General features: G+C 36.2%; 1 protein-coding gene across 1 annotated transcript in view; it reads right to left on the reverse strand.

The window, feature by feature from the left end:
• The window catches only part of Dscam3 (Down syndrome cell adhesion molecule 3), a 213,434-nt gene extending 195,529 nt beyond the window's left edge, over window positions 1-17,905 (reverse strand). Inside the window, 2 exon segments of the mRNA XM_068770466.1 lie at window positions 17,138-17,309; window positions 17,896-17,905. Coding sequence (XP_068626567.1) covers window positions 17,138-17,309; window positions 17,896-17,905 — 182 coding nt within the window.
• Window positions 17,906-24,690: the final 6,785 nt, after the last annotated feature.

Below are 24,690 nucleotides of genomic sequence, written 5' to 3' on the forward strand. Positions count from 1 at the left end.
CAAATGCGCCGTGGTCCCACCGGTCTGCCTTAGCTAGTCGGCAGTTCCGGCAGGCGGGAGGTTTCCCGGCTTGCCGATCCGGACACTCGGCGCGTAGGTGCCGGCCACCACAATGGCTGCAGCGGTCTTCGCTCTCCGCGCAATGCCGTTTGGTGTGGCCGTAACCTAGGCACCGAGTGCACTGGACTAGCGGGGAGTGATCATGCACCCGCACTCGCTGGAGGTCCACGTGCATGTAGCCCGCAGCCGTCAGCCGTCCCCAGAGCGCAGGCGACACGCGCATGACCACATGGATCGTCTGCACATTTCGCGCCCTCCTCCTGAACCTTACCTCCGCCCTCTGATCCTCCTCAGAGACGTCGACCAGCAGGTGTTTATTTTGGGTCTTAATGGCCTTTACTATTTCTTCGTTAGTATTATAGGCCATTACGTCTCTGAGCAGAACCAGTGGGTCCTTGTTTTTGACCTCTGCAAGGTTCAGGTCCCTGCCTGCCCTCCTCAGCCCCTCACGCACCCTCTCCAGCTCGACCTCTGAGCCGCAGCCCAGGATGACCCGACCGTCCCGCACCCTGCGGATCCGGTCGACCCTTATGCCGGTCTGGGTGGCGTTTAGAGCTTTCCGTATTTTTCCCAGGACCTGCTCGCCCGTGTCGGTCCCCGACGAGACCGCCACCGAGTGCTTAGGTTCGCACCCCGGTGGCGGTCTTTTTGCCGGGCCGGCCGCCACGCTCGCGTACGTGCCGGGAGGCTTCACTTTTTCTTGTACTTTTGCAGCCACGAGAGACTCCCTCAAGCCCTCCAATTCTTTGGTATTGGCTTCAAGGAGTCTCGCGTGGCTGTCTAATTTCTTAAGGAGCTCGCACTGGCTCGCCGGCAGGGGGTTTGCGGGTGGATCCTTCACTACTGCTTCCACCCGTTTCGCCCCGCTCGCCGGCTGCTCTACTGGACCCCCTTTTGGGTCCTGGGTTCTCTCTCTATGTGCGAGCTCCGCCTCCTTAAACAGTTCGTAGAGCCGATTAATGGCTATTATCACCTGCTCCTTTATTTCCGTTTTTAGGTTGCGCGAGCTGCCCAGGTGCAATTTCGCCTTTGTTAGGCACGCTCGCGCCTCCTTCATCCGGTCCGCGGAAGCCGGTTTGTCCCCTTTCGGGGATTGCCCGGCCGCCGCGGGAGCAGGTGTCGGCTCTACCGCTTTCGGCAACGTACGCGCCCTTACCTTCACGGCCGGCACGACGACACGGGGAGAGGTCCTGGGCTTTTTTACCTGCCCTTCCCACTCCCCCACACTCTTCCGGACGCTTCTAATGGGCGAGGTGCTCACCCTGCACGCCTGGCTGGCGCCTGCCTGGCTCACCTCGCCCGCGTCGGTGGTCTTTGTGGGGGTCCGGTACATTTTAGGGGTAGTCGTCTGTAACTTAAAATTCGTATATAAGTATACGCTTGCTTGTCTTATTATACTATTTGTATAAAGTTATATATAATTTGTGTACTCTTGTAGAATCAATATGTCAATATATAATTTATAGATATGTCAATATATAAAATTTGTTTAACTCTATGTGTCAATTTTTAAATAAAATATAATTTAGTCAACTTAGCTCTAGTGCAAAAAGGCTCTTAACCTAAGGCAATAGGGCCACTATTCTATTGCTATTTATACTAATTCTTAAAACTATGGGATAGGTCAAAAAGACCTCACTCCCAGTGGCAGCCGCCGAGTATTTTTATTCCTAATAATTATGCCAGACCTATGTTTATTTACTGGAGGAATTTAACCTCTGTGGTGGGCGGAAAAGAAAAATGTCTACCCACCACTTTTTTATTTTATAAAACTCTTTGTAATTTCTTGTAATACTCGGCGGCTACCTTACTTATACTATGTCCAGCACTCCCGGCTCCCGGCAGCAACCCTCAAACCCTCTGCACAGCTCATTGTCCCTTCAGACAAAGAATCATACGAGCTACGTCGGTGATCTTGGTTCTTATGCGAATATCCTTTTTGGTCTCTGTATGATCATGTATGATTAATAATACGAGCAAATCTACCTCTAAAAATAATACATCTGGTAAACTTCAGTCAATTAATATTAAGTTAAACCAGAGTTCCCCAAACTTTTTTGTGTCGTAGATCCCTTGCTATGTTTTTCCGTGTTCGGTAGACCCCCTAGTTACCTGATATTGATTTCCTATAAATTTCTAACTGTAGTGAAGTTTAGTGTTAAAACTTTAAAGTAAAAACACACGTTAATTTATACATTTATTAATTGAATTTAAATTAAAACTACTCAAAATAAAATTTTGTATCTGTAATATAAAATATACGTAATATTAAATAAACATAATTTTTTACTTCATAGGTACTTTTATAAATAATATAGATATTTTGATATTATAAGATAGTATGATGTAAGTAAATAGTTACTATCAGTGTATGTGTTGAGATCTACTATCGTGGACCCCCATTTTCATTTCACGGACCCCCAAAAATTTTGATAAGTTCGGTTCGGACGTAGACCCCTTGCAGGTTGTCATAGAACCCTAGGGGTCGATATAGACCACTTTGGGAATCACTGAGTTAATCAAAGGATTAATTACAAGTACATTTAACATTTTTAAGTCCTTTCCGTCGTTTAAAATACTCGAGGTCACTTCATCCGACTAAATTAATTACGTCAAACAGGGTTTGGTTTGGGTCAGTGCGAAATTAAATTCACATAACGTAATGAAATTACGTTCTGACAATCTACGTTTACGCTCGTATATTATGAACAGCTTCCGGCAGAAGTTTTACGTTGTCGCATTTATAGCAAAAACATGGATAGGATAAAGTGCTGCTTTTTTTTGTGTAAATAATAAAATAAAGAATAAAAAAAATGTACCTAGCCACCTAAGAGTAATAAGATGATGGAAGGAAGGCGATGAAAGCAAGAAGGAATGAAAGAACAAAATGAAAGATATTGTGATGGAAATAAGGTAAGAATAAAAGAAATTGAGAAGTATGACAGTGAGTGAATTTAAAGATAAAAAATCTGAAAAACTTATTTGTAAACAAAGACCCTGATCCCATATAATTAGGGGTAAGGGAGGCCTCCAATAGCGGGGGCCAGTAAAAAAGTGCTGCTTTTAAATACTCATATCATGTCCGCTACAATATCAGTTGCAAGCTCGACATTTAATTATTGATTTAGGCGTGTAAGAGGGGAAATAAATCAAACAGAGTAAGTCCAGTTCCGAGAAAAAGGACAGTCGTCCAATTCTACCTGGCTAAGCTGCGTTTGAAAAACAAAAAAAAATCTTTTCCAATGTCTAATGCCCAAACGAAACGTGCTCTTGAGGATGCTATTGACAAACTCACAGTCTCTCAAACCATGGGGAGTGCTATATATATATATATATATATATATATATATATTTATATATATAGTCGTAGTTTCAGACCATACATGCCCACAGCAAGGCCCAAATATATTTATGGAGAGATGTACCATAATCGCCATGCTTGGCAGGCAGGTTGTCGATCGCAGTTTGGTATTATGGTACGCAGAGGACGCTGCCGCCCATCCTCAGGAAATTTGTTTGTAAGCAGTGACAATTATAATTAATACACAAAGTGTGAATTATATAAGAATGTAACCCGAAAATTGAACCGCGACCTACTTGCAAGTCTCAGTCTTGCACCGCTGAGCTTTGTACGAACGAAAGTAACCGAGATAGTGAAACTGGTTCGCAGGTCGAAGTACCACTGCCACTTTGACCTGCAAAACACTGCTATATTTTCACTTCTTAACTATCTGCGATGTCTCGCAATGAAACAATATAACAGTTAATAAGAGAGATTATTATAAAATTTAACAGGTCTGCGCTCAGCTGCGGATGTAGGGGACAAGGTAATGTTTTCGTAAGACAATACTTTTATATGAAACAAAAAGTAAACAAACTTTAAAATACGTACACAGAGAAAGAGAACGATTGTAATGGTGCAAACTTATTATTCCGATCTTGGAATTTTTTTGGTATTATGTTACAAATGTAATATACATATGTTATAGATATATTTTCTGTGTGTTACACTGTTTTTACATCATCAATTCCGACATAGAACCTCCACTGCCTAATAAACCTCCACCAATATGACGTATAACAGAAAAATATGTAAAAAATAATACGAAGGTTAAAAATAAAGTGTTCTTAAGACAGGGGAATGTATGTGTGGTTCCCAATATCGAAGACTAATTCAAAAATTAGGTTTATTCTTTAGGTTTCTAATAGAAACAGTTGAAAGTAGCCTGCATATAGCGTCTTCATACAACCTTAACATAGTTGTCTGTCAACATGGGCTGACGTTCTACATTGAGATTACCGTTCCGTAGTGTCAAAAGCAGAACCTTCATGTCCAAAGGCTATAAGTTCAATGAACTTGACTGCTTAATGCTACTTCAATTTTCCAATATTACAGGCAACATCGATTATTTTCCATTTCCAAATTTAAATTTAAAATATCTTCATTCAAGTGTACATTTATATGCGCTTTTGAATCATCAATTATTTTAACATTATGATTGAACGCTGATCTGTTGAAGAGTCGGCCAGAAATTCGATAGTTGCTTTTTAAAACGAAATTTAACAATATTTGATATGTGCATTATAACATTAAGAAACAAAGTTCTAAAAACTTGAATGCTATAATAAGATTCATTTAATAATATACTTACAATTTTAAACTTAAACATTATAAATGGAAGTGCAGACATCTTGTGGGACCTTATTATATATGCGTACACCCAAACCCATGAAGGATTTGTTAACTTTCACGTACGTCTATGGACCTCTAGATCTTCGATTCTATTTTGTAGAGAAATCTATAGCCCTCTATGGTTTGTTTGTCAATTAAGAAAAGGACCAATATTTAACCACTTCCGCACATGCAGTGGTAGTCGTGCAACAAAGTGCAAAGTGATAAATGCGTTTACAGCAAACACTGCGAATTACACAACTACCACCGTTAAATCACTCAACACGTGTTTTACTCCTCCACGGGGCATCTTCAGAAGTTATGTTACACCGATTGGTGCCAAACACAATGAGTCACTCTGTTTGTTTGCTGCATACGCATTTATCAGCGGGCTGACGGGCGGTGCACTTTGTTGCACGAGTACCACTGCATGTGCGGAAGTGGCTAAATATTGGTCCTTTTCTTACTTAGGATGGACTTCCGCAAGGTAACGCCTGATTCCATTAATCCTTTTTCAATTGTTAGCTTGCCAATGCGTAGCTCTCATTATTTACAAAACTATAAAAATATTAAAATTTTAATAACAATATTTAACATCGATTGATTTTTTTAACTGATGTAATGATTTTTTCTTCCGTCGATTGTTTTATCTATATACATATGTTTAGGCATTTCTTCCTCATTTTTACAGCCGATGGAAGGCTTTTGCAAGGCATAAGCGACGCTTAAAAATCGCTACGATGACCAATCCAGCGACTTTTCACTACCTTAATAATGTTGCCAGTCCACCTAATGGGATGCTTGCCCACGCCGCATCTACCGATTCGTGGTCGCCACTCGAGAACCTTTCGGTCCCAACTTATGTTATTTATTTATTTATTTTTATTTAATATTCTTTATTGTACACGATAAGATACATTTAATGAGTTTTACAATAATATACCGATAAGTACAATGGGCGGTCTTATCATACAAGGCAATCTCTTACAGACAACCTTAGTAAGGAAAAGATAAAAGTACTTATAAAGGCTAGTTCACGTGTACAAAAAAATACATATTCACAAACAAATGAACATAAATATACATAAACATACATAGACATACATACTTAAACTTACATACATATGTATATAACATATATACTTATAATAAAAAAAAGGTTTAATACATATTATAAATATAATACAATAATAAATAAAAACATCTAACTGACTTCGATCAGTATCGGTTCGATCGCACTTGCCTCTGAAAGAAGCAAGAAGAAAAAGAAATGAACTAAGAGGTCTAATTATAGGTCTAGTAAATGGCAACTTAGGTCTTAACTTAGTGCACGTTTAGGCATGCATAGCGTACATTTCAACGCTTACGAAATAATAACTTTGAAATTATTTATCCGTATAAATTAAGAATAAATATTACATTTATAATCAACAATGCGAGTATACGAATGAAAAACAGACCTTCAATCACTTGAAAGTAATACGGTTCATCAATCGATCACAGTAATTACATAAAAGGCTGTTATTTTTCACAAGAGACAAAAGTTTAATTCTACGTTTTTTAAAATTCCATTTACATTTAAATTGCCCTGTCTTTTATTTTTGTTTTGGAAAGAATTGTAAGAGCGGCGAATTATTCTTTTGAATTGAAAGACAAAAGAATTTCAGGTGATTTTCCTTGCTGCAACTAATCTATTTATTCATTAATTTTATTTACACTTTTTTGTACACCATAGATTATAACTTAAGAAAGTAACTTTTAAATATAAAATATTTAACTATTTATAAATATGACCTCTTCATAGATCGCCACGATAAAATAAATATTAAATATAGAATTTATTAATGTGACTCAGCAGTGGTAGTCCAGCGGTAGAGGATTGAGACCTGCGCTTGTAGGTCGCGGGTTCGTTTCCAGGGATACAATCTCAGATAATTAATACATTGTGCAATATGTACGGTAGGACAGGTGTCTTTCAATAACTACAACACACTTCTACACTTTAACTACAACACTTTCAACAATACAAAAATAAATTTATTTAAATAGGTATTTATTTAAAATTATTTTTTGTGTTTATGTATGTTTGTGTAGTAATGTATATATTTGTACGTATATACAACCTAAACTGCCCTCTCCTTCTATATTTAATAGAATCAGACGTTACCTTGCGGAAGTCCATCCTAAGTAAGAAAAAGACTAATATTGAGCCACTTCCGCACATGCAGTGGTAGTCGTTTGACACTGTGTTTGGCACTAATCGGTGTAACATAACTCCTGAAGATGCCCCGTGGAGGGGTGAAACACGTGTTGAGTGGTTTGACGGTGGCAGTTGTGTAATTCGCATTGTTTGCCGCATGCGCATTTATCAGCGGACTTGCGGGCGGTGCACTTTGTTGCACGACTACCACTGCATGTGCGGAAGTGCCCTCTCCTTCATGTCTCTCATCCCCGTCCAAAGACTGCCTGATATTATCTATGGTGTACATAAAATTATCTATACAATAAAGTGTAAATAAATAAATAAAATATAAATGCCTACATATATTTCACAGTTAGTTTCTTATAGGTCACTTACATTTGTAAATTATGGGTTGGAAATATTTTCTTTGTCTCGCGTGTTCTACTTTCGAAAACCGGAGTTTAGTCGACCGCTAAAATTAATCTACCGTTTATCGTATAATTACACATTGGTACGCCACGGTGATGTTTTTTTGGTTAATAAAAAAGTATACAAAAAGTTTTTATTGTACTTTTAATAATTTCGATAATGACAGAGAAATGACAAACACAAGAAAAAGAAATTAACTCCTAACGACTAAATTTCTTCTTTAAAAAGATAACAAATTTTTCATGTGCCTGAGTGTACGCATGTAGAATAAAGTTCCATGAGATATTAGACCTTCTTTTACTTAGTTTTAAATCTAAAATTAAAAGTATATTCTTAAATAAATCCTACGAAAGCTTTCAAATGTTTTAAGTTGATTGAAATATATGGAACTTGGTCTGTTGACTCATTTACATAATTGATATTATAATGTGCACATGAAAACATTGTTAAATTACATTTGAAAGAGCGTCTGTTGAGTTTCTCGGCCTTTCTCAGAAAATAGCTTATTACTTAAAGTATTTAGTAGTAGTACTTAAAGTAGTAATCGACCATTTAATAGCATGTAAAGCCTTCAAGTAGGCATTGACTTGCGCTTTTATGTAAAGATATTATTAATTTAAATTAGTTAAGTTGTAGTCCCGACACATATATATATATATATATATATATAAATATATTTATATATATATATATATACATATATATATATATATATATATATATATATATATATATATATATATATATATAAATATATATACATGTGTGTGTGTATACGTGTCTGTATTTTTATTTTAAGCAATTATTTCACCATTTTAAAGCATCTGTTTCTGGTGTGTTTTTTTTTAAATAAATTAAAATTAATTTAACTTATGGGTACTAATTTTCAATTCTCGTATTATAAAAAAATGTTACAATCACCTCTCGGATAGTTACTTATATAATTATAGTAGTTTATAACAATCGTACCTTGAAGTTAAAAGTAGACTGAGACTTTGTATTTACCTAGCCATAAACAAATATATTTACAATCCTCTTGTTTGTTGAACGGTATTTAAATACGTATACTTCAGTAATCGTTGTTTAACTGTGGTCTTTAAGTAAATGAGGTGCTGTAATGTTTTATAGATGCTTTGTATTGTGATATAATGTGTACTGGAAGTGAATTTTTGTTCTTTTAGTACATTATTTTTTCCACACATACATCGTTTCACAGACATTAGCGCCCGTGCCTATGTTTTACATTTATGTTTAATATGTAGGAGCACCATTACAACATCATCAACGGTGCGTCGAAAAGAAGAATTCCAGAGTTCTCATATTGGTGACCTGCCGGCTTTACGAATATTTTGGAAGAAATTGAAGAATATTTGCAACTCAAAAAAAAAATACGCACTGCGCTTCTATTGCTGCTGAAATTGTCGAGCTACAAGAGTTCAGTGACATTGCTGCTATTTCAGTAAAGTCGTGCTCAATGCCATTTTGGAAGAATATTCCTAATGTCGTAGGTCGTTGAGGTAGTAACGACACGAAGTCCAAAGTGAGAAAAGGACTAATATTTAGCCACTTCCGCACATGCAGTGGTAGTCGTGCAGTAAAGTGCCACTGAGACACTAATCGGTGTAACGTAACTCCTGAAGATGCCCCGTGGAGGGGTGAAACACGTGTTGAGTAATTTGGCGGTGACGGTTGTGTGATTCGCATTGTTTGCCGCATACGCATTTATCAGCAGGCTGGCGGGCGGTGCACTTTATTGCACGACTACCACTGTATGTGCGGAAGTGGCTAAATATTGGTCGTTTTTTAACTTGGGATGGACTTCCGCGAAGTAACGCCTAATTCCATTAAATACGAAGATCGAAGCAGAAGTGTGTATATTTGACGTAAATGATCAGTTTTATGTCTGTGGAATTCCCTTTTTCGATGCGCCGCTGACGAACGTAAAGTTGCTCCTATAAATATTTTAGATATTTTTTGTTCACGTTTTTGAATTCTATAGAGTGTAAGTCTCTTAATCTATTTTAACGACGCCCTAACAATGTGTCGCATGAAACGTAATCTTTCTTGACAAAGTAAGAAAAGGACCAATATTTAGCCACTTCCGCACATGCAGTAGTCGTGCAACAAAGTGCATCGCCCGCCAGGCCGCTGATAAATGCTTATGCGGCAAACAATGCAATGCGCCTGATTCCATTAAATATCTTCTTGACAAAGCTAATTCAAAAATATAAGACTGTGTCTCTTGATCATGCCAGCGATAGATTCGAGCACTTTGTACACAAGTCTTATAAGTATAATGTATACATTTATGTTCTTTACTTACTTAATTAATGAAAAATTGTAACAAGTTATATCAACAGAGTACATAAAGTTCAAGAATTCGCACTAGTACTAGAAGCTTCGTCATATAGTAGCTTTATTGGGAAGTGATCATGTTCTTAACGCAGAAGAAATTATAAATCTATATAAAAAAATAAAATTTCAGCGTCTGTATGTAATGTTAAAATAACGGCCTTTTATTACACGCATATGAATATATGTATATACGGTACATATATACCAAATTTTTTTTTGTAATTTTTGTCTGTCTGTATGTTTCGGCTTATCTCTGAATTAACTTATTTATAACATTTGGTCACTTGCCCACTGATTATTTAAAGACCACCTTAGTTTGACAGGTAGAGAATATCTAAACGGGCTTAGTCCGCCTTTACAACATTTGTATAAAGCGTGAATAAATAAATATATTACAAGTTACATGGTTACCTTGAAAGTGTTTTAGCCGGAGTGTAAATTTCAGTGTAAAATTGGTTTAAACTTCTCAATCTTAATATAATATAGAAATATTTTTTTATGGAAATTTTTTATGGTTTAAGTGAGAAAAAAATAATTCATATGTAATTAAAGATAGTTTCTGTGTAAATAAAAACATTTAAAAAACTTTTAAGTTAAACGGTTTTTTGATATCCATATTGTGGTGGTTGTGGAAAAATATGTACCTAGTCCGCCATATTGGAACGGCGTCCATCTTGAATTTTAAATTTTGACATAATCATCGTGTTTTACTAGTGTAGCCCTTTCATTTGATACCCATATTGAGGAGGTTAAGGAAAAATACGTAATCCGCCATTTTGTATCGGCAGCCATCTTAGATTTATAATGTTATTGATTTTATTATATTGTATTGTCATCTAAATTAAATGTGTGTACTAAATTTCAGAACAATCTGACAACGGGAAGGTGCTTAAATTTCAATTTCTAATTTTGATCCAAATAAATTCCGTACGGGTCGAACTAAATAAAACCGTTTAAAAATAATAAAATAGATATATTTAAGATATCTAAAACAACTCTAAAAGACTTTACACGAACGCTTTTATTGAATTAAAAGCATTTAAACATTTAACTAAAACTAAATACATTTTTCATTTCCGAATTGAGACTGGACGCTTGCGGGTGAAAATTAAAAAGTACAAAGTGTCAGCTCGAAGTGCAGACGGTTTGCGGCAACGCACTACCGTGTTGATTTTTTTTATGGTTTATTGCAATTTAAATGTTTATTTTACTGCTCTTAAATAGGTGCCTATGTTTATTACTACGTCAATTAAAAAATCCAACGTAATATTGGATATAGGTATAAAAGCATTAAAGATATATTCACTATATGTAACTTATTTGCCAGCAAAAAATAAACGTTTTTAAACGGTTTTATCTAGTTCGACCCGTACGGAATTTATTTGTTTATTTATTTGGGTCAAAATTATTAGTAATAGAATTAATATAGGTGGCTTTGTCCCATAATTATTATATATGCGTACACCCAATCCCACACAGTTTATATAGGCAATATTAATTTTTATTTATTTAATTAACTTCATATAGTATGTTTTGTTAACAGAAAACATTAAATTTCTATAGTGAATTTGCTCGCGAAGCCCCAGAACTATTAGGCAATAAATAACAGCACGCTAAGCTATGTTGCGGCCTCGCTAAGGCGGTAAAGCCTCGTTCTCTGTAAAGTGTTCACAGTTAAACGCCAAATGACACCCTCAAGGACCGACTCCAACAATATTAAGCAATATTAAAGCCGAAACATTTATGCCGTCCGTACACCGCGCCTTTGCTGATATTAGAATTATTTAACAGCTCAATTGAAATATTGTACTATCGTTTACAATAGGACACTCGAGTTTCGATCTTTACAATTTTATTGACATTTTATTTTTATTTATTAAGTAAGAAAAGGACCAATATTTAGCCACTTCCGCACATGCAGTGGTAGTCGTGCAATAAAGTGCACCGCCCGCCAGGCCGCTGATAAATAAGTATGCGGCAAACAATGCGAATCACACAACCGTCACCGCCGATTTACTCAACACGCGTTTCACCCCTCCACGGGGCATCTTCAGGAGTTATGTTACACCGATTAGTGCCAAACACAGAGTCAATTTTTTTTTAGTTTGACTCTGCGCTGCATGTGCGGAAGTGGCTAAATATTGGTCCTTTTCTTACTTAGGATGGACTTCCGCGAGGTAACGCCTGATTCCATTCAATATTTATTTATTAACCCTGAAAACTTAACTAGATAAAAGCCTTCTCCGTAGATTTTCTATTAGATTGATTGTAATCTGACTACATGCAGTGTTTTCCGGTGACATCAATAAGTTCTTCTTTCCACGTTATGAGAGAACATTATACACTATGCTTGCTATTTTGTAGTAACTACTTCGGAACCTTGGTTTTCCAGTCGCCATCTTTCCTGCGTGCGTGGTGAAATGAAGTATTAATAACGGAAGATATTCAGGTACAACCACCAAAAATCGGTCTATTCTAAGAATAGTTAGTGAACCAAGAAATACATTTAAAATTAGTATTTTAAGATAAATACTTTGTTAAGGAACCAAAATTAGGACTAAACGAGAGCTCTGTTACGCTTATTACACACTGACATACTACGTTTTTCATTCACTCTCTTGCCGGGCTAAGGCTTCGTATATTAAGGTTATATTTTCATTTTAACTAGTGCTTCCTCCATTCGAATCTCTTAATCTATTTTTTTTTAAATAACCAAGTTTTTCACACTTGTTACCTTAAGTGAAACTTAATTATCAGTTTATATCATTTCAACACTATCTGGTACAAAAAATTATAAAAAGGCGTCGTTGTGTAAATGATACGTTAATTTTTACTTTACTGTTACGTTTACCTGCTTCTTCTTTTCAGCCAATAGACGCTCATTGCCAGGTATAGACCTCAAAGATAACCACGATCTTGCGCTTTTTGTATCCAGCTACTTCCAACAACCTTAAGTATAAGACGGTGCACGTAGTGGGGAACCTTTAGGTTCCAACGACCATCAGTTACACTAGTAATGTGCTCCCTCCACCGCCACTTCAATAGAGCATTTCTTCGAGCTACATCAGTGACCTTGATATATCTCCAAATCTTATCATATCTGATTCAATATCAAAGCGGAATTTGGAATTTCATAATCGCCCCATTGCTCTCTGGATGACCATGAGTCTTCTTATGTCGTCCATTGTAAGTAACTACATCATGGATTCGTATCACATCACCGACACCACATATTGGTCAAAAGCTTTCGTCTTCAGACGTTGTGGTATTTTGTACGAGAAAATGTTACCTGAGTAGGTACAATATAGATATTAAACATCAACTTTATCATGTTTACATTTATTATAAAGCCTTTTTGTTCTTGTCCTTAGAAAAATATCACTATTTTCATATTACCTATTATCACATCCATATCACCTCTCGAAAGCTGTCAGAGAAACTTCGGTTCGAAATTTAAATCTTGGCTCTAGTTTCATCTATTTCATCAGGCTGAGAATGTTCTAGAAATTTTTATGGAAATATTGAATATCGAAAAACCTCACACCTATAATCAGGGTTAGAACGGTAGATTTTCAGCACAGGAGAAGTTTCTATCCTAGTAAACCCTTGAATGCCTTACGAAATATCTAATGATTGCATTCAGCAACAGTAATATAGATATATATGATATCATTTTCCCTATAATCTAGCTCTGAAGCGAATTCTCAAGTTTCAGGAGCCGATATGAAATATGTATAAACTGTTTATAATATCCGGTTCTCTTTGTACAAAAGCGTTAAAGATTCAAGATATCATTCGTGAATTTAAATATCAAAGTATTAGGAAATACTTGTGCTTTGTTGGGAGATAAAGAATCAGTTTTAAATTATAATACATTTTTTATTTTTAATTATATTTAATATTTTGACCTCTGTCTCGTCTGATCTGATTTCCTAGAAGAAACCCTTTCACTCTTGTCTTGAAGACTTTTAGGTTATAATTGTCTGGAAACAATCAAGCTGGCAGGTTGTATCACGCCTTGGCTGGTAGAAGTATAAAAGTATTAGCAAAACGCTTAGTGAGGGTGGAAGGTATTTCAATCGTGTACGTATGTCGTGAATACGTATATCTTGGAGTCCGATGGAATTATTGATGTAATTTCGATGCTCTCTCCACTTCGAACTTTGAAGCTTTGAAGGCTTTGAAATTTAGCGTTCACCAAATTATCGTTACCATTTAGTTTTTCGGTCACATAGCCATCGAGTTCGATCATGGAATAACTGCTGGTGATTTAAAAAAAAGTTGAAAGGCACGCGTCTGAGTGAGAGTATAAGAGTATTTTCATTAGTTGGTTGGATCTCCTTGACACTCTCGTAATGATAAAGGTTGGAATTGTTGCATTAAAATGGAGATGAAGATTACTCCTTGTCCAGGAGATCTTGACCAACAATACAGAGGAAAATAATTCTAGAACAATGGCCTTAAAAATATGGAAGCTGTTATTATTAGCTGAAATCTATTTTAAGCCAATAAAATATGTTTGAATATAGAATAACTTGTTAAAAATATCTCTGCTTTTATTTCTTAATAAATGTATCTCGTGTTGGTACTATTTTGATCGGAATGAACTGTCATGAATATATAACAGAAGCCCGCAGTACATTATTGAAAGGCGCTTATAAAGAACCCAAAACAACACAGAACATTTCGGTTTCGTACACCTGATACCTTATAAATAAGTCGGAAAATCCGATCGGAAAAAATATATACGAACTCTATACGATATAGGAAATAATGTAAAGAAAACAAAAGTCACTGGACTTATCCTGTTTCAAAACAGGCTACGCATTGTTTGCGTGCGGCATTTGTTTTAATATTTATAAAGACAATATTATTTTTAGTACATTATATAAAAACGTGTAGCCTCCCTGACGTGGAGATTTAACGGATAAAACTCTACATACAATAATCTAAAGTGTTCCGTGTATATTTTAAACCCTTTGTAACAATATACACGGACAACATTGTGATGCGTTTCTACTTCAGCCGATAGACACCCACTGCAAGGTATAGGTCTCCCATATCTATCGCCACGACGACCAGTCCTGTGCTGCCAGGATCCAGCGACTTCCTTAACCATGTCGTCGGTCCACATAGTGGGGTGCCAACCCACGCCTGGTCTACCAGCTCGTGGTCGCCACACAAGAACCTTTCAGCCCCAACTTCCATCGGTTCCAACAGCGATATGCTATGCCCATAGATGAGCAATCCTTGGAACTACGTTGGTGACTTTGCTATTTTTTCAGACTTCCTCATCTCTTGTTTGAATTTAAAGTGAAACTCCAAGCATAGCCCACTCCATTGTCGTCTGGTTGCTTTCTTATGAGGCTGTACGCGATCACGTCTCGGATCTATACGTCGTCATTCAAGACATTCATTGGTTAAAAACCTTCGTCTTTAGACATTTTGGTTTTGGAGTTCGATTACTAGAGGTGGACCTACCCACTCCTTGTCAACTTACTCGTCGTTGCCACTCGAGAACCTTTCAGCCCCAACTGCCATCGGTTCCAACAGCGATATGCCATGCCCATAGATGAGCAATCCTTGGAACTACGTTGGTGACTTTGCTATTTTTTCAGACTTCCTCATCTCTTGTTTGATTTTAAAGCGAAACTCCAAGCATAGCCCTCTCCATTGCCATCTGGTTACTTTCTTATGAGGCTGTACGCGATCACCACTCGGATCTATACGTCGTCATTCAAAAAATACATTGGTAAAAAACCTTCGTCTTTAGGCATTTTAGTTTTGGAGTTCGATTACTAGAGGTGGACCTACCCATTCCTTGTCAACTTACTCGTCGTTGCCACTCGAGAACCTTTCAGCCCCAACTGCCATCGGTTCCAACAACGATATGCCATGCCCACAGATGAGCAATTCTTGGAACTACGTTGGTGACATTGCTATTTTATCAGACTTCCTCATCTTTTGTTTGATTTTAAAGCGAAACTCCAAGCATAGCCCTCTCCATTGACATCAGGTTGCTTTCTTATGAGGCTGTACGCGATCATGTTTCGGATGTATACGACGCCATTCAAAGAATACATTGGTGGAAAACCTTCGTCTTTAGGCATTTTGGTTTTGGAGTTCGTTTACCAGAGGTGGGTCTACCCGCCCCGCGTCTACTGGCACGTGGTTGCTACTTGAGAAGCTTTCAGCCCCAACTGCCATCGGCTGCACGAGCGATGTGCCCCGCCCACAGATGAGCAATTCTTGGAACTACGTTGGTCGCATTGCTCTTTTTAATCGTTCCTCATATTTGGTTTGATTTTATAGCGAAACTTCAAGCATAGCCCTCTCCATTACCGTCTGGTTGCTTTCTTATGAGGCTGTACGCGATCACGTCTCGGATCTTTACGTCGTCATTCAAGACATACATTGGTAAAAAACCTTCGTTTAGACATTTTGGTTTTGGAGTTCGTTTACCAGAGGTGGGTCTACCCACCCCGCGTCTACTGGCACGTGGTTGCCACTTGAGAAGCTTTCAGCCCCAACTGCCATCGGCAGCACGAGCGATGTGCCCCGCCCACAGATGAGCAATCCTTGGAACTACGTTGGTGACTTTGCTATTTTTTCCCCAACGTCCGTTATACGTTTAAGCTTTGGTAGTGCACGCGGTACGTGGGGCAAAGTCGGACTGACAATCGAATGGAGCCAAGTATATGGCTTTTCCTACGCTCTTAGCGACATCCACATGCTTTTTGACCATGTTTTTGGGGTTTTGTTCTACCATGTTGAGAACCTGGACTTTTTTGTTTTAAATATTTATTTCAGTAGACATTTTTTATGACTATTCTCTTCCGATCTTTACAATCTCTTATATTCTTCCTCTACAATTCTTCACATTCTTGGTTATGGAATAGGTTAATCTAGCTGGTAGCTTCCACCGCCTACAGTCTAAATAAATTCTTGTGACTAGAGCTTTAAGAAGTTAATGTGTACAACTCCTTGACTTAGTTTTAACATGATGATGCCACTTGTCATACATCCTTTATCAGAATGAAGGGCGTACGTGAAATATTCCCAAGAAAAGTGGTATCGAGGGGGCAGGGGAGTTGACAATGAATACCAACTACAAAGTCCAGATCTATCGCTTTGTGATTTATGGGGACATCTTAAAAGCAGAGTCCTTTATAACTTTTCCTAATATAATCGTTGATTAGAAGCGAAGCATTTGAAATGGTGTCAGTTGCAATAGATTAAACTTGAAGACTTGTTTTTAAAACCCTTCAATATCGTTTAGAAGAATATCCCCTAAACAAAACGATACCATTTCTATTAAACTATAACACATTCATACTTTAGTTATTTTTTTTAAAAGAAGACTTTATTATGGCCCTTCCTAAATACTTTGTTTTATTCCAGTTTTAAAAACAAAGTTGAAAAATCTCTAAGACTCTTACCTTAGTCCAGGTGCGTCGTCGAGCTGGCTGCCGTCTGGCAATTGCCAGGCCAGCTGGGGCGCTGGAGCCCCGTGGGCGGCACACGAGACCCTGGCTCCAGTGCTGTTGGAGAACACCAGGCGCGAAGGTGGCTCCATCAGGAACACAGGCCCGTGCTCCTGGCCTTCTCCACCTGATATATAAACACATCATCATCACTCCCTCTACGTCCACTGCTGGAGATAGGCCTCACCCAAAGATTTGCAATAAGATCGTTCAGAATAGCTTGTTATAGGAACGTGATAGAAAATGTACATGAATTATAATATAATAATTAAGGTAACATGAATGTTAAATCTTGTCTTTATTTGTGCGTGTGTGCGTGACGTTCAATGCTTGTGTATGTGTATATGTAAAAAGCTCAGTACAAATTAGTTTTACTTTAATTTGTACCAAACTTTTTAAGTGTTTTACAAAAGCTTTTATTCATCGGTATTGCGGCCATTCATGAGAGTCTTTTTACAGTTTCTAAATATTATATGATATATCATAAATATTCTATGTCATGTGATAAATTTAGGTTATTTATGACATGATTTTTATATTACATAGCCTAGAGCTCATTAAATAAATTGACATATATTGTGCAGAGCATGATATATATACATAAGATATATCTGTATACAATGAAATGTATAAATGTATTTCCTTCGCAATACACTTTTAAATAACATATAATTTATGCCCCATTACTGAATATCTTATATATATATATATACCAACAGACATATGAGAATACAAGAAATAATAATAGGCTTTGGGTCTGGTTGTACAAATATGTAATAAAATTCTACAATATATCTTAGACCAGAGTTCCCCAAACTTTTTTGTGTTGTAGACCCCTTGCTATGTTTTTCCGTGTTGGGTAGACCCCCTACTTACCTGATATTGATTTCCTGTAAATTTCTCACTGTGGTGAAGTTTAGTGTTAAAAGCTTAAAGTAAAAACACATGTTATTTTATACATTTATTAATTGAATTTAAATTAAAACTACTCAAAATAAAATTTTGTATCTGTTATGTAAAATATACGTAACACATTAATAATTTTTTTTTACTTCATAGGTACTTTTATAAATAATGTAAATGTTTTGATATTATAAGATAGTATGATGTAAGTAAATAGTTACTATCAGTGTATGTGTTGAGATCCACTATCGTGGACCCCCATTTTCATTTCATGGACCCCCAATTTTTTTTTTTCGCTGACTTAGACCCCTTGCAGTCGATATAGACCACTTTTGGAATCACTGTTTTAGACCTTCCGTTTCTTATTTTTAAATAATAGTTGATATAAATAGTTTTTAGTTGATGGAATTGTATGGAACTTTGTTGACTCATTTACATGATTGATATTATAATGTACATATCAAATATTAAAATTAATTTAAATGAGTAACTGTTGAGTGTTTGGCCAATTATTCTCAACATATCAGCGTTTCAAGCCGGCGGAAGCTTACTACTTATAATTTTAAAATAATCGACTATTTAAAAGTGCATGTAAATACCAACTTGAACAAATATTATGAATTTTAATAAGTAGTCGTCATTTCAGCTCATAGATGCCCACTACAAAGCATAGGCTGCCAGCAAAGATATCTATAGATATTAATAGGCGCACGCATGTTCGTAGAGGGCGCTGCTGTCCATCCTCTAGAAACTTATTTGTTAGCTGTGGCAATCCTATATAATTAACCCTAGAAAGATAACCATATGACAACGTACGTAAAAGATAACCATACGCTTCAGAGTCGCGTCAATTTTATACTAACAATGGATATTTATTTAAGTTAACTTAGTCATTTTAAAGGTTTGGCAATATTATAAAAATAAAATGCATTTATATCATATTTTTTTTAAATTTTAAGTAATTTTAAACTTAAATCACTAGACCTCTATGAAAAATTAACAAAAATTAACAGTCTTCGGTTTATACGAACAAGTCCGGTAAAATATCACAAAAATATTGTTTTATCCTTACAAAATAGTAGACTATAATATGATCGGTTGAAAAAAAAAAACAAAACAAAGCACAAAGTATGAGTTATATAAGATCGTATTTCGGGAGTCAAACACGTGACTTACGATCGCAATTCTCATTCTTTTACCTACCACTGCTCGTAATAAATAATTAAATATAATTACTGTGATAATTCAATTAACAGCATTAAAATCTTGGCTTTAAATCCGGAACGTTTATTAATCGTTTAAATAGAAGAGCAGCGCGTTTCCAAGAAGAATACGTTGTATTACAAAAAAATTTGTAGCCTAGTATAGATATAGTGTAATAACTAAATCTTGTAATATTTTAAGCAACAATTTGCAAATTACTTCCGGTTAAGTTAAAATTAAGTGAAATAATTATTGTTTGTTTACCGCCGAAGTTTCTAATTCTTGCAATCTATAGAACTCTTATCTTTATATCAACCGTTCCGTTGAATACGACAAAGTATATGAAAATAAATAAGGTTCTATATATTGGCGTCATATATTTTAGTAGAAAGATTGTTTTAATAATTTGTTTTATATGTTATGTTAGATACATAAATAAATAATCATTCACGAATTGAAAAACATACATATTTAAATATGTAGGAGCTTCATTACTTCATGAAAAAGGGGAATTTAATAGAAATATATTTATTTGTATATATGGAGAAAGAGGGCGCTCTACGATACTTCATATTTAATGGAATCAGGCGTTACCTCGCGGAAGTCCATCCTAAGTAAGAAAAGGACCAATATTTAGCCACTTCCGCACATGCAGTGGTAGTCATGCAATAAAATGCACCGCCCGCCAGCTCGTTGATAAATGCGTATGCGGCAAACAATGCGAATCACACAACTGTCACCACCAAATCACTCAACACGTGTTTCACCCCTCCACGGGGCATCTTCAGGAGTTATGTTACACCGATTAGTGCCAAACACAGAGTGATACTTCATATCTTGTGACTGGCTCACGACTTTTATTAGTTGAACATTGTTTTCATAATTTTAAATATGTATAAATATGGGCTAAGTTTGATGAATGCACTTCTACTTCAGACCTCAGAATGTACAAGAATGTACAAGTAAAATTCAAGAGGAATTAGGTTATATAATAAAGATGTAGTGCTACTGCATTAATATGAACGGAAATGCAATGTATGTAAACGCAATGGCATTGCGGGGGTTTACTGCACTGTTATAAATTAGATACATTAGTTCCCTAACTGACGTAGTCTGTTAAACACGGTTGCTGTTATGGTTATGTTATTAGCTGGAGTAAGACTATATATTATATGTTATATGTAGACAGAGAAATATCTTGTCGGATATTATTTTTGAATATTTAGATATGCTTATAGTTATTTCAACATCGCTGGAAGAACTTGTACACCATCTATTTTTCTACAGAAACAAATGATTTTATAGCACACAAAAAAAACGTAAATATGTCTTTAACACATTATCTCCTAGGTCAAATAGCACACTGTTCTACAGAATCAAAAACTTTGGACGGTATTAAGCCTAGCCATCTTAAACCAGCACTCTACATAGGTCAACAATCACCCTGAATAAAAGAATATACAAATAAAAAAAAAGCATTCCTAAACGAAAAGTCCGCGGGCGACCGTTTTAAGTACTCCGAGTACATTGTATCTTTAATTTCCTTCACACAAAGTTAAAAGTACCTCGAAACACTTTCTAACAAAGAAGTCCGCAACTTTTTTACAATTTCCCCGCCCGCCTTCACGCTTGGGCGGGCGCGCTCGTAAATTAGAAGATAACGGGTACCATTTTTATTGCGGTAATTTTGTGATGTGAAATTTTAAAAATGATACTCCCGTTTCTTTTCGGATCGTAAATAATGTAAATGTTTGTGAATGTACAGTATCTAATTGCATGGAAGTACATACATATAACCATATTTAAATTTATTTACATCGCTTCTTTTATTCATGTCCTCTTTGTAGTATTATTTATTTTCAATAGGCACGCCAAAAGTAAAACATAACATAAATTTACAGTACTTCAATTAATATACAAAATTATATATGTTTGCCCATTATATGTATAGCGGTAGAGAACTAAGGCCTAACCCCGGTCTCGGAGTACATTCGTATATAATTCATACTTTGTGCATTAATTAGGATTGTCATTGCTCACAAACAAGTTTCCATAGGATGAGCAGCGTTCTTAGCATACCATAATACCACAGTACGATCACAACGCCACTTTCCAAGCGTGACGAATTATGATATAGCCTTCCATAGAAATCTCTATTGAAGGTTATATAGGTGTACATGAGCTAAAATGACGACAAACCTGTTCATAATTATGTTAGCGTAAATCTTAATGTTAATAAAAAAAATAAAACAATTTTAAAAGGCTATATAGATAACGGTATCAGGGAACACGACAAGACAATGACAGAAAAGCCAATTTCCACTTTCCAAGCAGAATTATGATATATCCTTCCATAGAAATCTTTATTGCAGGCTATGCATTGCAGCGGGTGCCCATGAGCTGAAATGACGACAAACCTTTCCCTAATTATGGCTAACATAATCTAAATGATAATAAAAAAATTAAAACAATTTAAAAGGCTATATAGATAACGGTAACATGGAACACGATAAGAAAATGCCAGAAAACCCTATTTAAAGAGGTACTAGAATCAAATTAAGGCACCTTTGATGGGTTCTAAACGAAGACTGACCTGATAGGATTACTTAAAAAAGGTACGGTTTTTTGCGTGTTTTCTTTCATATATGTATTTAATACAAGAGCAATAGACATAAATAAAGTTTCGGGAAGTAGCTGGTGCTCGCGTAACACCGGTGGTTCTGTCGATCTTTGAAAAGCCTTATGCCTTGCAGTAGGCTTCTATCGGCAAACGATGACGTCTACGACCAAAGAACAGAGTCCTAGATTTAGAAGCTGCTCTTAAAGCTTTCTTGAACTTTTACTTGCAAGAAGTTATGAAATTTTGAACTTCATTATAGATCACCATGTATAAGCTAAACTATGATCATACGTTGAGATAAATGATCTAATTGCAAAATGATGTAGCGTTTTTCAATCGTCAACGCTATTTGACCAATAGGCGACAATTTTAAAATTGACCACAGACCGATTTATTTCATTTAATCATAAAGAAAATTCTCGTCCGATATATCGCGATGTTTGAAGATCGAAGGTCTTTGACCAATGTGTGTTGCTGGAGATGACATATGAATCACAAGATGGCTCGAGGTCACAAAGGAAGCAACGGAGAGAGTTATTGCTAGGAGTTTCGCTGCGAGAACGAAATGATGGAATCCGTAATAGAACCAAGATCATCGACTATATATATATATATATATATATATATATATACACAGTAGGCTGTAGTAGAAAGAAAATGTAATTATAGTTTTTCCCAAGCCAAGAGCGTAAGAGTGATCACGTACCAAAACAGCTTAAGCGACAACTATTCGGAACGAGCAGAAATACAACAAAATAAAAGACAATTTATTTTGTGAGATAAACGGGAAACGTTGTTCGGTAACAAAAATATAAAAATAAATAACGGCTTGACGTGAACAGAGGAGGTGATTCGAATACGACAGCCGGAGATTTACACGATTTTATATTACTTTGCACTTTTTAAGCGGAATTCATTTAAATATTCTCGTAGTATTGCAGTAATGGATAGCGTGTTTTGTGATATCATTGTTATTTTCAACTGCTAGATATTCGTAACTGTATATAGACCTACATCCAGCCTCCAACGACCTTGCCAGGGTCGTCTGCCTAACTTGTGGGTGGGTTCTGAGGTACATTGGCCTTAGATTAGAATTTTAAGATCCCGGAAGCCATTTCTGTACACTATGTGACTTGTACTTCAATTAAAAATCCGCTGAATTAAGTCGGATACTTTGGTTAAAATCGTGGGCATAGCCCTCTCCATAGCTCATTGAGTGACTAAGCTTGCTTCTATACTGTCGTACTTCTTTTATTCCATTTCTTTCTGGATAGTTCTCTGTTTGTATTAAAGTCATTTTAATTAATTTTTTGGAGGTTTCTCTTTTTTGTTTCTTACCTTTGACTATCTGCCACCAGCAGGAGTGCTAAGAACGACCAGATTTTTTATCATTGCGCTCGTTTTTGGGGTGCCCTAGTTCAGGACTTGTTTTACAGGGGTTAAATAATTTTTTCGGGTTTCAATTTCGTATGACCACGTTTGAGTTTTCCTAGGGGATAACATCCCAGGGCTTGGGTCGGTATGTGCTGGGTAAAGCTTCATTTATATAGCATTTGTTGTGCTGTTCGATCAGGGTCTAGTTTTTTTTTTACATCTTTTTTTCACAGCATTCATTTACTTTTTATTTACACATAGCCTCTCATCCTTCGCCACATTTCTAAGAGATTTTTATTATTTACATTTCTAATTATTATTATTATTATTCGTATTTGTTTTCCATCAATATTTCTCTTTTTTAATTTTTCTAGTTTTTTATATAACAATTCAGTCTTCACCTTATTCGGTTTCGCTTCGTTTTATTACATCAATGACGGCAATGTGACTAAGTCTCAGGAAAATGTGGCGGTTTTCCTCATGTTCCAAAAGGAAAGCGATTTTTCTGTAATTAATGCTCCTAACTATTTCAATTTCAACACCAGCAACCTTCCGTATACAGGACAGCGAGTGATCGCGTGCACCACCTTTTAGTCCACCGCTGGGTTACAGATGCACGGGAAACTCTGCTTGTGCTTAAACTTATATAGGTACTATGAGAATCCCCCGTGTCTCGTGAACATTTGAGCCAGACCCATGGCCAACTCCACTGTGCTCAGAGTCTAGTTGTAGAGTTCCCAAAGATCAGTGTTGGTGACTTTCTAAGGTGAGAAAATATGTAGAAGTTACCTCCAAACTTAGACAAAGGAGAAGGCTTCAAAAGAGCACTACAGTAGTATTTGTAGTTCTGTAACAACATTAGGCGCGCACGAGCTACGACCTGCTACTTTGTAGTCCATTCAAATGGATTTATCAAATCGCTGCGAGGTGAACTGATTTAATGTGGTTAGTGCGTCAGACAGGCGCTACGAAATGTATGCGCATATTGAATTACAGCGCGCCGTCAACTGTTCTATCAAAGGTATTTTATATCTTTATGAATAATTATTTCATTGTTGCTTTATTTGGCTTTTAACGTTTATTTTTTAATACAGAATATTATTGCACATGAAGCTCTCTGTTTATTAATAATAATAGAAAGCGTTATGTGCTTGTTTTGACAAGAAATAAAAACTATTTGATATACAGTGTGATTGTTTGCAAAATCTCTTGCAAAGTTATCACTCTAAAATGTATAAAATTATATTTTTTATTATAATTGGACATGCCATTACCTTCCATCAGTACAAAGTCTACAAGGACAGATAATTAAAAATAATTAGTTTCGACATGTAGTAAACTGAATTTTAAAAAAGATTTTACTTACCATATTATTATCATGTAATTTGTTATTTCTGAAACCATTGAA

The sequence above is a fragment of the Battus philenor genome, unplaced genomic scaffold (assembly GCF_028537555.1).
Source record: "Battus philenor isolate CCGP_79_NKW_IND1 unplaced genomic scaffold, ilBatPhil1.0.hap1 SCAF_3, whole genome shotgun sequence".
NCBI lineage: Eukaryota > Metazoa > Arthropoda > Insecta > Lepidoptera > Papilionidae > Battus > Battus philenor.